The sequence below is a fragment of the Artemia franciscana genome, unplaced genomic scaffold (genome assembly GCF_032884065.1).
Source record: "Artemia franciscana unplaced genomic scaffold, ASM3288406v1 Scaffold_4582, whole genome shotgun sequence".
Lineage (NCBI taxonomy): Eukaryota > Metazoa > Arthropoda > Branchiopoda > Anostraca > Artemiidae > Artemia > Artemia franciscana.
In genome coordinates, this window is record NW_027065048.1 from 7,698 (window position 1) to 23,409 (window position 15,712).

Genomic DNA, 15,712 nt, shown 5'->3' on the forward strand with positions numbered 1-15,712 from the left:
GGCGTTAACTCAATATTCATGTAGAAAGTCTATTGACTAAAGATAATTCTATGAAAAAAGAAAATATAGATAGAGCTTCTGTTTCAGAAAAACGGCCAGAATCTAGAGTTGACAGTGCTGCATTTAGCAGATTTTTCAAAATTAAACAAAGTTTATTGCGAAAAATTGAAAAATTTCTTTGAAAATGTGGAAAAATACTGAAATAAGTGAAGATAAAGGTTAGCTGCGAGCAAAATGTGTTGACTATGATTATTCTTCATTTTATGAAATAAGAATTCTATTCTTAATATATTTCCTTCTCTCCAGTTATCTGAAATAAGTGAAGATAAAGGTTGGTTGCATGCAAAATGTGTTAACTATGATTATTCTGCATATTACGAAAACATCGTTCACTTATTTCAGTATTTTTCCACTTTTTAAACAATTTTCGCAATAAACTTTGTTTAATTTTGAAAAGTGTGCTAAATGCAGCACTGTCAACTCTAGATTCTGGCCGTTTTCTTAATATATTCCTTCTCTCCAGTTTACCAAATTTATTGTGGATCGGGATAGTTAAGACTTACCACGGGCGAGGATTCAGATTTCTCTGTTTCGTTCACGGATAAACGCTCTTCTATTGAAGGACTGGAGGACTGAGTGGACCGACGGTTGGCACTGCGAGATATATCGGAGGTTGACCTATGCTTAACACCTCCAACCTAAAACAAAGGAAATAAAATAATTTCCAGTAAGATGAGGAGAAAAAATTTGGACCTTCCGCAGAAAATAAACGAAAAAACTCCACGTTAAAAGTTAATAAGTTCACATTAGCTAGTTGTCGTATGTGGTGTACAGGTAAACAAAATATAACTTCGAGTTTATGATGGCTTATATTTACTAATTACAACGTATGTCCATGAAAACATCTTTTGAGGGGATTTTATTCGGCTGTACTGCATCTCTTAGGTGTTTGGATGGGTGGGTGAGGTCAAGACCTCGTTCATGTGCTTATCTGTTTCAATGAATAAAGTAGTAAACAAAAATAGTTCCTTTAGAAAACTTTTAAATTTCTTAAAACCTGAAAAGATGTTATGCAGAATACCTGTCTAATGCAGAAGCGGAAAATTAGGATACTACAGTAACGTTTATCGCCTGCACAATACGGAACACCCTTTCGGTAAATCAAAAGCTGCGCGTGTGTATATCCAAAGTCCAAACGAAAGTCTTTATTTCTTTAAAAAAATTATCCACTTCCAGTCCGGCCAGCGTATATGTTAGTTTCGTTCGAATAACAGGATTCAACTACCCCTTTCCTGTCTTTAATATTATTAGTATCATATCAGTTGGTCTCACGATGTCTGGAGCATCAATAGCCACAACCAATTCGTGACTTTGTCAAATTTGATGATTATGTCGCGGTATATAAAGAATAGCCTAAATTATTCCTACCCCACAGAACATACCGGAAGAAGGTGACTATGACGAAAACCAGGCCAAAGGGTCACGAGTAACAACTCTACCTAAAAGTGTCTTACTGCGTCACCTCCAATTTCTCTTAGGAAAAAAAGGATGACTTAATTACAAGAAGTTATAACCAAGTTTAATATTGCGTTGCCACAGCGCAATATTTGCGGCTTGGCACGAGTTAAAATTCCAACATTTCTTTTTATGGGGAGGGGGGGGGAAGACAGAAATTTTGCACTTGAAGCTTGCTGGTAAAATGACGTTTGTCTGACATTTGACGTTTACCTCATAGAAGAGAATAGGCTACGGATTTTTTTTGGCTTTCGTCCAATTGGCTCTGTTGATAGTTAAACATAAATAAGAAAGAAAAAATAATTAAATGCCATTAAACAAAAGGGGATTATTAAATATCAAATAGATTACTAAACATAAAAGGAAATACATTATTAAATATCAAGAAAGATTATTAAATATCAAAAGGAAAGTAAAAACAACGCAATATTTTTGGGAAAAAGTGAACAATTCGTGAACATTTGTAAGTTGGAACATGCATTGTTTCTAAATAAAACTTGTAACAGTTTGCACTGTTTTAACAAAATTAACTGTTGTAACAGTAACATTATTACAACTTTTAGCAGTTGTAACAGTTTTCTAAGTAACAGTTTACATGGGCGTTTCTAAGTAACATTCAGGCACATAAAGGTATTTAAATACACTAATTAAATTTGACCTTGCAGATACTTGTTAATATAGATACTCGTTTACTTTGTTTTAATCCTGGAGGGTAGGAAAAAAAAAAAAATAAAAACCTATTTATATACGTGCATATTAGTATCTGGATCTGATTGATTAAACATGCTTTCTAAGGATAACCAAAGAATTCCGGAAAAATTATCCAGGTCCTTTGAGATTCTGCGATACAAAAGGAAGAATTAAGAATATATTGTTTTTTGAATAAAAGTCGTGTTTGTGGAATTAGAAATCCATATTAGATTACTTTAGACGTGGAGATGTGTAAATAATTAGACAGGGAGAGGGGCTTTTCTCTTTGTAAATTGATGTTTCCAAGATTATAGTTTTGGTGTGTCTACCCTGTTTTGTTTGACAGTTGGAGGTCTTGCTGAAACATTCACGGACAAATTTGTTGGTTCGGGGCAGTGAGCAAAGGAAATTTTAATTTAGTGGTAGGAAAGGGATAACACAATTTATTTTATCTCTCACAAAACAGTAGCCCAAACGCTACGTCTTGTTTATACTAATCTACCGACCAAATTTACTTATAATCTATTAGAAATTTAGAACGACAAAAAAATAAAACGACGAAACAAACTGGGAAAAACCATTATTTATAGTTTGAACCCTAACCCCTCCCGAAATGTTTTCCGACTAATAAAGACGTAACAAAATACATACAAACAAATTTTTGATGTGTTTTTAAGTTTATTTTGTAACCCCTCCCCCGAAAAAACCTAGATACGGCTCTGGAGGAATGAAAAGAAGAATGACCCCAACAGGAAGAATTTTTGAAATGTTGCCTTGCTTAAATCTCTCCTGTTGCGCTTTATTTGGTTGTAGGTCGTATATTCACCATAAAATTTGAGTAAATCAAAAATCAACGTTTAAAAGGAAATTACGTGATTTTCAAGCCCTTCAGCAAACCCAACGGGTACAAAGCAACCAACGAAAATTTTGTGTTCAGTTTTGAAATTTATTTACCAATTGTCCTTATTTCATTTTTCACCTGAAAATCAAATTCGTCTGAAATTGAAGTGTAAAAAGGGCTTACTAGACTTTTGTACGTTTTTGATAAAGCATGAACAGTCTCTTCAATAACTCTATCGGAAATGGCAGTAACAACATCGAGTATCACATCATTCAACTTCGCAGTTAATTCGGAAGCACAGTTATTAGTCAAGGAGGCCAATACAAATTCAGGCTTCAATGTAGCCTTTGGTCCCAGGGTAGACAGCAGCTCCGTTGTAAGATTCCTTGAGCGAAAGAGTTCTGGGCACCTTGATTCAGCTTCGGTTACAACATCATTTATAACTGCCTGAAAAAGCGTGGGGGTACAACTTTGCCCTAGTCTGTCAGACAAGTTACTTGATGCGAAAATTAATACAGAAAAATGTGGTTTATTACTAACTATTAACTTTATATTAACTTGAAAAGAGCTTTATTGCGTTATAATGGGCTCAGGTTCCATATAACTCAACCCTATTCGACTCAAAACTCGTTCAACTCAACCTCCGGTTAGATAAACCCCCATGCAATTTAACCCTCATTCAACTCAGCCCCTATTCAAGTCAGGGATTGGGTGGGGGCTTGCTTCCCTCCAATCTATCTCTACTCTTAAAAAGTAAAGTAGAATTTTTAATTTCCAATGAAATGAGCCCCTTCTGAAGTTTATACGGGTAACCCCTCCATAAGAACCATATATGCGCCCAGGGTATAACTTGCAACGCCGGCCCCAGGCCCTGGGGGGCTCTGTCGACCGTGGATGTTTTGTTATCTGATTTTTTAACTATTTTTAATAAAATGGCTATCTCAAAATTTTTATCAGATAAATTTGGGGAAAAAAGGAGCGTATTTCCCTCTGCCTCCCAATTGACACCACTGCGTAAGATATGGGAATTGTGTCTCAGCAACCATTAAGAGATTAAGGATGTCTAGTCTCTATTCTCAGGCATATCGTACCACTAGCAGTGGCGTATCCAGGTGGAAGTTTAATAAGATTCAGACCATTCCTCACCCCCTTATGATGAGAATTATTTTTTAAGACCTTGAGTCATCTCTTCACACGTTCTTACAATAGTTAAACCTGAATCCGAATAAATGCCAAAACTAGTTATAATAGGCTCAGGCTCTATGCAACTCAACCCCATTCGACTCAAAACTTGTTCAACTCAACCCCCGGTTAAATAAACCCCCGTGCAATTCAACCCTCATTCAACTCAACCCCCATTCAAGTCACCTTCAATGCAGTCATTCCTCGTGTATTTCAAGGAATTTCGGTCAACAGTGTCAACAGTGATGAAACTGAAGAAGCGAGAAAGTTAAAATATCTCGGCAGCTTTTTTACATAAGATACTAATTTCTACTGATAAATTATACAGAGACTAACGTTGGTTTTTTTGATCTTCAATTGCCTCACAACTATTCGGGCAATAATAAACACTCTAAGAAGTTAAAGCTCAGAATTTATAATATGAATGTTCAAGGCGACTACAAGCAATTGATAACATATATATATATATATATATATATATATATATATATATATATATATATATATATATATATATATATATATATATATATATATATATATATATATATATATATATATATATATATATATATATATACAAGCCCCCCCCCGCGCGCGTAAGTCGTTATGCGCCATATTAGTTACGCACCATTGTAGTTGTGTCCCTGTGTCCCACCTGTGAATATAGATAGATTTATATATGTGTTTCAAACTACGTAAAAATTGCGAATATACAACATTCTTGGCTTTCCCACTACTGGGAGCTTTCCGTTTCCAATTGCCAGCAATTGATCTGAAAATGTTTGACCAGAGTCATCGTTTTGCAATCGGACACGCATATTTGTAGTTAATTTTAATATTTTTACGTGTGCCCATAAATTAGAATTTTTCAGGCAAGCATTCATTTCGTCTGCAGGAGTTAAACTACGTAAAAATTGCGAATATACAACATTCTTGGCTTTCCCATTGTCTGTGCATATACAAAGCCGTATGTACTAGTAATGACGTCATATGCAAACGCTCTTTTTACAAACAAACAAACATGCATACACACAACTCGTTTTTATATAGATAGATAGATAGATAGATAGATACAATACAAATTAACTGCGTAAAACTTGCAAATATACAACATTCTTCGCTGTCCAATTGTCGCTGCATATAAATAGATTGTCAGGTTTACCGACCCTCGAACATGCAACGTACAATTGTCCATGGGAAAAACAATCAGTATTAAGATCTATACCACATTTTTCTAATGATTGACCTTGAGCTTTGTTAATGGTGATTGCAAATGTTAATCGAATTGGGAATTGCAATCTTTTAAATTGAAAAGGCAGATCCGTTGGAATCATGGGAATGCGAGGAATAAGAACAGCCTCACCCTCAAAAGGCCCTGTCAAGATTGTGGCCTCTATTAGGTTTTCCATTGTTTTTTTTACGACAAGTCGCGTGCCATTGCAAAGCTTTGGTGGGTTGATATTTCTTAAAAGTATTATTGGTACGCCTATTTTTAGTTGTAGCACGTGTGGTGGAAACCCTGAAAGATCTATGGAATTTCAAAATTCAGATGGATAATTAACCGCTTCATTGGTTCCAAAACTGTGTCGACTGACTTGTAAAGGACTGCCTGGTCTCGAATCTTGGTCAAAACAATATTGTTGATTCCGTGGACGTCTATATTTTTGGGTGCGAGAATCGCTCTTTCACTTAGCCATTTATTATTTTTATAGTTTTTTAGAATATTCGGAAATACTTTTTCAATCAATTCATTTTTGGACGTCACTAAATTACAGAAATCAGCAGGTAGTTGTATACGTCCTGAAATTGGGTCTACTGGGAGCTTTCCGTTTCCAATTGCCAGCAATTGATCTGAAAATGTTTGACCAGAGTCATCGTTTTGCAATCGGACACGCATATTTGTAGTTAATTTTAATATTTTTACGTGTGCCCATAAATTAGAATTTTTCAGGCAAGCATTCATTTCGTCTGCAGGAGTTGATCTAGGTATTATAGGTAATGTTTGCCTGAAATCTCCCGCAAGCAATATGAATGTGCTGCCAAAGGGTTTCGACTTCCCTCTCAAATCTTTCAAGTATTGATTCAGAGCCTAGAGCGATTTTTTGTGTGCCATTGTGCACTCATCCCAAATAATAAGTTTGCATTGCTGCAATACTTTACCCATCCCAGATGATTTGGAAATATTGCACGTGGGAGTTTCTGTAGAATGCAAATTCAGAGGCAATTTCAAAGCGGAATGAGCAGTTCTTCCACCAGGCAGCAATGTTGCGGCTATTCCGGACGACGCAATTGCCAACGCTATATCATTTTTTGATCGAATTGATGCCAGAATCAGTTTTATCGCAAAGTTTTACCAGTACCTCCTGGCGCATCCAAAAAGAAAATTTCTCCAACGTTGTTATCGACACAATGCATTATCATATCATAAATGTCTTTTTGTTCCGACGTTAACTTGGAAATGTTATTTTGTACATACGACAATAGATCACTAGTACTGTAACTTTGTTCACGATCCAATTCTACACATGTCGAAACAGCAGCGATACGGTTAGGTGAAGGCATTCACAAATCCTGAAGAGGTTTGTTTGCCATACGTACGCACAAATCTTCTATAATAACTAAAGTGTAGTTATAAATTTCTGATGTAAAATCAAAAGTCATATCTGACGTTCCAAACTGTTTTCGATGGAGTATATCTTCGGAAATTTTTGACTTATATTTTTCCCATAACTCTGTAGGAGCTGATGGAGAGCAAGTTGTTAAAATGATGCCAAACAATGCACGAATTTGACTTGGGGTTGACGTTTCGCACGCGTCATTGATGCAGTTATCCCACTGTTGGTCATTCTCCAATAAATTCAGAGCTTGGCATGCACTACGGTAAGTGTCATGTATAGTACCGTTTACAGTTCTCAAATACTCAAAGGATGTCGGACCGGGTGCATTCACCAAAAGCAGGCGTAGAAAGAAGCATTCATGTTGATTGGGGTGAACGGTGTAGAGTCTTCCTATCGTGGTATCTTTGAAGATGGTAGGTTGGCCGTCGACTGACTTACCCTGTTTCCGACGTTCAAATACTTTATTTTTAATATTCCACGTGTAATACGAAGGCACTTCAGTATACAGCAGTTTTTTTGCAAAAGAATCATTTTTGCAAAGCGAAAAGAAACGGGTTAGCTTTGTATCCGGTGGATTCAGGGCTCTTTGTTGCACGTTGGTTACCGAGAAATAAAAACGTTGACCATTCTGTAAATGTACTGCTGAGTGAACAACAGCTGGACTACGTTCATGTATCGGAAATGAAAGAATTCGCCAAACAGCTTCATTACTGCTTATGTATCTTCCAGCCTGATATTGTACAATTTCGTCGAAATCTTTGATTTCGGGCTGCAAGCCAAAAACTGCGATGTCACTGCCTTTGTTGACGTATTTACATATGTATTTGATTGCCTTTACGGAGTTACCGTATTCAACGTTTATGTGTGCATTAAATGTTTTTAATAATAATGGGGAATATGGAACAACCCACTGGTTATCTACTTCGATGGTGGTACCGTTACGCTTCTTTATTATTAATGTTTTACCGCCATCTTCAGTAGATCTTCTTCTATATTGTGGGTAACCGTCATTGCCAGTAATCGTGTTGGATACTAAAAGTCGAGGATACTGCTTTGTGCACCTTCCTTTGGCCATGCATGGTGAATTTTTGTTCAGTGGACTGCAAGGTCCATTTATCATATTTTTTACAACAATATCATATAACCCCTTATCGACATTTTCATCAGGTATTTCAGCGGAAATCACATCATCAATTTCGTTAGAAGTAATTTTATTATGTAGCCAGATTAGTATATGTGCGTGTGGCAAACCTCGTTTTTGCCATTCCACTGAGTACATCCAGCATCGCACTGACCCAAACACTTCCAGTTTTACTATGTAGTTTATCAGTGATTTCAACTTTTGCCGGAAGACACGGGCCGTAATGTCATGTCTATGAACCGCCGATTGTCCTTGAAGTAAAAGCTGCTGTATCTCGTCCCAAGATTGATTACATGTAAATGTAATAAATAAATCTGGACGACCATAGAGACGAACATACACAATAACATCTTGAGCATATTCATGCATATGACGGGGACTGCCAGCATATGACGAAGGTAAAATCGTTAATCTTACAACGTTTGAGGTATTACCGTCATTTACAACTGCATCTCGCAAATGAATGTATTTTTCAGAGCGGAGCTTGGTCTGATTCAGACGGGTATATAGCAAACGTTCTGATTCAATTTTTGTATACATATCAACGACATATTGGTGAAACAATGGACGGCATTTTAAAATATAATTGTCTTCATCCTGCCGAATAATTAGTCTATAGGAATAATAATGCATTGCACTGCATTTCTTATTCATTTCTTTGTTAGTGGCTGGATTCAACAATTTAATATTAAAGTGATAGCCGTCGGCTCCATCCCAAAAAATGATAGGATATTGTAGGGCATCGTAGCGTCGATGAGTTTCAGCAATTCTTACAAACTGAGCGTTTCGCTTATGAAGAATAATATCTCGAGGTAACAACTGATCACCGACCATAACGATTGCCACTTCGTCGATAGTTGGAGCATTGTATCTACGCACATGTTGGCCAGGAGGCGTTTTGTCAGCGGAAATAACAATTTTATGCGTATCAGTAGACATCAAATCGATGGCTGTTTTGAACAGACCCAATAAATTATTATTTTCGTGGAAAAGATGTTGCAATTGGGAAACGATTGTCTTTTTAACGTTGGGAGAAATTTCGCAACGTGCATTCAATTCAGAATTTCTATCACTGATGAAGTACAATTGTAAAAATTTATGATTCTCGCCTGAGATTGGTAGAAGGGCCCTGCTCTATGATAAATTTGCCCTTTTACTTTGAAAGTAGGCATAAATTGATCTGGATTTTCGATTTGGGAACCAAACGACGTCATTTGGAAACATGAGTTATATATTCTGATCTATGATAAAAAACGCTTAGACTCTGACTTAGTTCCAGTAAGCAAAGTCTTCAATGGCTCTGGTGGTGCAGCCAATAGAGGAAGTTAACTTTTCCTGAGGCGCAACACATTCCCATTGTTTCACCATTGAATTTCAAGGACTTGCAATAGGGACAAATTTTAGACATTGTCCCGATTTGAACACATCTACTCAAGCTATAATCATCGACTGGGCTGTACCTGAATGCCAGGCGATAATTTTCAGGTTGCTCTTGTGATTCCTCGGCACGCTTTCTTTTCTTACTTTCTCTATAAGCCGCAAGCCTGTTTTCTTGCTGTTCTTGTGATTCCTCGGCACGCCTTCTTTTTTCACCTTCTCTTTTAGCAGCAAGCCTGGTTTCGCGTTGCTCTTGTGATTCCTCGGTACGCATTAAATGTTTTTGATAATAATGGGGAATATGGAACAACCCACTGGTTATCTACTTCGATGGTGGTACCGTTACGCTTCTTTATTATTGCTGTTTTACCGCCATCTTCAGTAGATCTTCTTCTATATTGTGGGTAACCATCATTGCCAGTAATTGTGTTTGATACTAAAAGTCGAGAATATTGCTTTGTGCACCTTCCTTTGGCCATGCATGGTGAATTTTCGTTCAGTGCACCGCAAGGTCCATGTATCATATTTTTTACAATAATATCATGTAACCCCTTATCGACATTTTTATCAGGTATTTCAGCGGAAATCACATCATCAATTTCGTTCGAAGTAATTTTTTTATGTAGCCAGATTAGTATATGTGCGTGTGGCAAACCTTGTTTTTGCCATTCCACTGAGTACATCCAGCATCGCACTGACCCAAACACTTCAAGTTTTAAAATGTAGTTTGTCAGTGATTTCAACTTTTGCCGGAAGACACGGGCCGTAATGTCATGCCTTTGAACCGCCGATTGTCCTTGAAGTAAAAGCTGTAGTATCTCGTCCCAAGATTGATTACATGTAAATGTAATAAATAAATCTGGACGACCATAGAAACGAACATACGCAATAGCATCTTGAGCATATTCATGCATATGACGGGGACTGCCAGCATATGACGTACAATTGTAAAAATTTATGATTCTCGCCTGAGAATGGTAGAAGGGACCCTGCTCTATGATAAATTTGCCCTTTTACTTTGAAAGTAGACATAAATTGATCTGGATTTTCGATTTGGGCTCCAAACGACGTCATTTGGAAACATGAGTTGTATTTTCTGATTTTTGACAAAAAACGCTTAGATTCTGACGTAGTTCCAGTAAGGAAAGTCTTCAATGGCTCTGGTGGTGCAGCCAATAGAGGAAGTTTAACTTTTCCTGAGGCGCAACACATTCCCATTGTTTCACCATTGAATTTCAAGGCCTTGCAATAGGGACAAATTTTAGACATTGTCCCGATTTGAACACATCTACTCAAGCTATAATCATCGACTGGGTTGTACCTGAATGCCAGGCGATAACTTTCAGGTTGCTCTGATTCCTCGGGACGCTTTCTTTTCTTACTTTCTCTATCAGCAGCAAGCCTGATTTCTTGCTGTTCTTGTGATTCCTCGGCACGCTTTCTTTTCTTACTTTCTCTATCAGCAGCAAGCCTGATTTCTTGCTGTTCTTGTAATTCCTCGGCCCACCTTCTTTTTTCACTTTCACTTTCAACAGCAAGTCTGCTTCCGCGTTGCTCTGATAGTTCCTCGGCACGCTTTCTGTTCTTTCTTTCTCTATCAGCCTCAAGCCTGTTTCCTTGCTGTTCTTTTGATTCCTCGGCACGCTTTCTGTTCTTTCTTTCTCTATCAGCCTCAAGCCTGTTTCCTTGCTGTCCTTTTGATTCCTCGGCACGCCTTCTTTTTTCACTTTCTCTTTTAGCAGCAAGTCTGCTTTCGCGTTGCTCTGGTAGTTCCTCGGCACGCTTTCTTTTCTGACTTTCTCTATCAGCAGCAAGTTTTTTGGCATAGACTCTTTGAGCATCTTCATCGGCTTTTGCCATGGTAAGTTCATCAGTCATTGTAAACTTAAACATTAATAGATTTCTACGTGAACATATGTCTTAAATATCTTGAATGACGTCACCGTCAAAGCAAAAATGACGACAACTAATTTCATGACGTCAGTCAACACAGAAACATGACGTCACCTTATCCACAGACAGACACACAGACAGACAACTTATTTATATATATATACTAGCTGTTGGGGTGGCGCTTCGCGCCACCCCAACACCTAGTTGGAGGGGGCGCTTCGCGCCCCCCCCAAGCCCCCCCGCGCGCGTAAGTCGTTACGCGCCATAATAGTTACGCGCCATTGTAGTTGTGTCCCTATGTCCCACCTGTGAATATAGATAGATATATATATATATATATATATATATATATATATATATATATATATATATATATATATATATATATATATATATATATATATATATATATATATATATATATATATATATATATATATATATATATATATATATATATATATATATATATATATATATATATATATATATATATATATATATATATGGTTTTAACTACGTAAAACTTGCGAATATACAACATTCTTTGCTGTCCCATTGTCTTTGCATATAAATAGATTGTCAGGTTTACCGACTCTTGAACATGCAACATATAATGGTCCATGGGAAAACAATCTGTATTCAGATCTATACCTCATGATTCTAATGATTGCCCTTGAGCTTTGTTGATGGTGATTGCTAATCGACCATTCCCTGTCCCGGTGTCCCGGTCGTCATTTACATCCCCCTGTTTCCCCCGGTGTCCCCGTTGTAGTTGTGTCCCTGTGTCCCGGTCGTCATTTATATTCCCTGTGTCCCGGTCGTCATTTGTATCCCGGTGTCCCGGTCTGTATATACATTCGTTTTTTAGTTTTGTTTTTCTCCTTTATTTTTTTCCTTTTTTTTTCTTTTTTAGCTTATTTAGATTTTTAGATTTTTTAGTTTTTTTATTAGTTTTTAGTTTTTTTTTCTTTTTAGTTTTTTTGTCCCGGTCGTCATTTATATCCCCCTGTTTCCCCCGGTGTCCCCGTTGTAGTTGTGTCCCTGTGTCCCGGTCGTCATTTATATTCCCTGTGTCCCGGTCGTCATTTGTATCCCGGTGTACCGGTCTGTATATACATTCGTTTTTTAGTTTTGTTTTTCTCCTTTATTTTTTTCCTTTTTTTTTCTTTTTTAGTTTATTTAGATTTTTAGATTTTTTAGTTTTTTTATTAGTTTTTAGTTTTTTTTTTCTTTTTAGTTTTTTTGTAGTTTTTACCTTCTTTTTAGTTTTGTTAATTTTTTTTTTTACTTATGTCCTGGTCGTCATTTATACTCCCTGTGTCCCGGTGCTTTGTTGATTGCTAATCGAACATTCCTTTTGTCCTGGTCGCTTTCTCTTTGAGTGTCGTCATTTATTTTTTTCTTTTTTAGTTCTTTTAGTTTTTACCTTTTTTAGTTTTTTTTAGTTTTTTAGATGAAATTTTTTTTTAGTTTTTTCCTTTTTTTCTTTTTAGTTTTTTATTGGTTTTTACCTTTATGTTAGCTTATTTTTCAGTTTTTTCCTTTTTTTTTATTTTTTTTTTATTTTTTATTTTTTTTAGTTTTTTACCTTTTTTTAGTTTTTTTAGTTTTTTTAGTTTTTTTAGTTTTTTAGCTTTTTTACTTTTTTTATTAGTTTTTAGTTTTTTTGTAGTTTTTGCCTTTTTTTAGTTTTTTCAGTTTTTTTTTTAGTTTTTTATTGGTTTTTACCTTTATTTTAGCTTATTTTTCAGTTTTTTCCTTTTTTTTAGTTTTTTTTAGTTTTTAGTTTTTTTAGTTTTTTACCTTTTTTTAGTTTTTTTAGTTTTTTTAGTTTTTTAGCTTTTTTATTTTTTTTATTAGTTTTTAGTTTTTTTTGTAGTTTTTGCCTTTTTTTTTGTTTTTTTGTTTTTTAGGTTTTTTATTAGTTTTTAGTTTTTTTTGTAGTTTTTGCCTTTTTTTAGTTTTTTTAGTTTTTTAGCTTTTTTATTTTTTTTATTAGTTTTTAGTTTTTTTTGTAGTTTTTGCCTTTTTTTAGTTTTTTCAGTTTTGACGTCACCTGATCCAGTTTTTTCAGGTGACGTCACCTGATCCACGATCCACAGATCCACAGACAACTTATTTTTATATATATAGATAGTTTTTTTTTTTTTTACTTATGTCCTGGTCGTCATTTATACTCCCTGTGTCCCGGTGCTTTGTTGATTGCTAATCGAACATTCCTTTTGTCCTGGTCGCTTTCTCTTTGAGTTTCGTCATTTATTTTTTTCTTTTTTAGTTCTTTTAGTTTTTACCTTTTTTAGTTTTTTTTAGTTTTTTAGATGAAAATTTTTTTTAGTTTTTTCCTTTTTTTCTTTTTAGTTTTTTATTGGTTTTTACCTTTATTTTAGCTTATTTTTCAGTTTTTTCCTTTTTTTTAGTTTTTTTTTATTTTTTATTTTTTTTAGTTTTTTACCTTTTTTTAGTTTTTTTAGTTTTTTTAGTTTTTTTAGTTTTTTTTAGTTTTTTAGCTTTTTTACTTTTTTTATTAGTTTTTAGTTTTTTTTGTAGTTTTTGCCTTTTTTTAGTTTTTTCAGTTTTTTTTTTAGTTTTTTATTGGTTTTTACCTTTATTTTAGCTTATTTTTCAGTTTTTTCCTTTTTTTTTATTTTTTTTTAGTTTTTAGTTTTTTTAGTTTTTTACCTTTTTTTAGTTTTTTTAGTTTTTTTAGTTTTTTATCTTTTTTATTTTTTTTATTAGTTTTTAGTTTTTTTTTGTAGTTTTTGCCTTTTTTTAGTTTTTTTAGTTTTTTAGCTTTTTTATTAGTTTTTAGTTTTTTTTGTAGTTTTTGCCTTTTTTTAGTTTTTTTAGTTTTTTAGCTTTTTTATTTTTTTTATTAGTTTTTAGTTTTTTTTGTAGTTTTTGCCTTTTTTTAGTTTTTTCAGTTTTGACGTCACCTGATCCAGTTTTTTCAGGTGACGTCACCTGATCCATCCACAGACAGACAGACAACTTATTTTTATAGATATAGATATAGATATATATATATATATATATATATATATATATATATATATATATATATATATATATATATATATATATATATATATATATATATATATATTCCGACAAAGAAAAAGGAACTATAAACCACGTCCTCATCCTTTATGTCAAAATAAAGCAGCGATGGATAGCCTGGGGGTAAATAATGCAGACGGCGGTAAAAAATTGCCATATGACGTATGGTGTTAAATATCCACTGGTCAAGGGATTCAATTATCTCTTAAAAGGCCATTATAGAAGAAGGCGAAGCTAGCTAGCGAGGACTTAGATAGAGGAGCTATGGTTGAAAACATTCTCAAACCGCTATAGCTGCCTTAAGTATCTCAGGAATAGGAAGACCTAAGCCTCAGTAAGTAAGAACATGCAAATTATACTCCTTTAAAGCTTGTGGCAACTGACGGTAAAATAACAAAGGAAATAGGAGACTATAAAAAAAGTTGGAATGATTGTTCTAGAACAGCTGCTATGTTATTAAATTTACATAATTTTACTACTTTATACGACATTTTCCAATTTTTTATAATTAAATCCCCCTATCCTCAAAAATGGCGAAATATATTAAAAATGTAGGAAACTATATGGATGGTCAGAAAAATCGTGACATTCTGGGAAGTTATAATTCTTATCAAGAGCAACCAAAATAAAACTCGAAATACTATCTTTTAAATCACCAGAAGCTTCCGGTGTAAATAAATTTTAATTCACTTATTACATATAATTTTTTTTGCAAGGGAGGGTAAATAGAACTAGTCACGATTCTTCGGTAGAAAGAATTGAAAAAACAGTTATACAACCTAAAAGCTTAAAGCAAGAACCAAAATATAGCCTCTTCAACCCTAGTTGCTCCCGATTATTGCTATTGTTACTTGTATAAATATGTTACCTTTGCTAAATATACATAACACTATATGTTACCGTTTATATGTTACCTTGTATTGCTTACTCCAAATGCCCGCAAAGACTGGTATAAGACCCGAGATTATGCAGATTATCCGTAGGTACAGTGTCGGTGATTTCCACTATTAAAGATATACTTTTTGTATGCAATCTATTCGCTACTAACGTTAATACGCTGATGGTTAATATCCAGATAATACGTTATTTAAAAGGAGAGAGCAAATAGAAAATAACCTGTATTTGAGAGGTAGCATAATTGTGAAGTTGACTACTACAGCTGGCAAAAGGATCCTTCAATGATGAATATTCACCTTTTTGGCTCATCTCATAAAGCTGCTTCAAAAGCTAGAAGAGAAGAAATATATATATATATATATATATATATATATATAGTATCATAGGTGACGCTACACTTCAGAACCATGCTTAACGATTATTACCAAGGGTTTACTAAACTTGACAACTTGTCGTTATTTAACTACTCCAGTATCATAGGTGACGCTACACTTC

At 34.6% G+C, this 15,712-nt stretch overlaps 1 protein-coding gene across 1 annotated transcript; it reads right to left on the minus strand.

Moving 5' to 3' along the window:
- Positions 1–563: 563 nt before the first annotated feature.
- LOC136043329 (uncharacterized) lies at positions 564–15,543 on the minus strand (the record flags this gene model as incomplete). The annotated part of the gene is made up of 3 exons (XM_065728256.1): positions 15,437–15,543; positions 3,230–3,493; positions 564–698 (listed from the first exon to the last, which is right to left on the minus strand). Coding segments are annotated over exons 1-3 (489 nt in total), but the record flags the coding sequence as incomplete, so codon positions are not given.
- Positions 15,544–15,712: the final 169 nt, after the last annotated feature.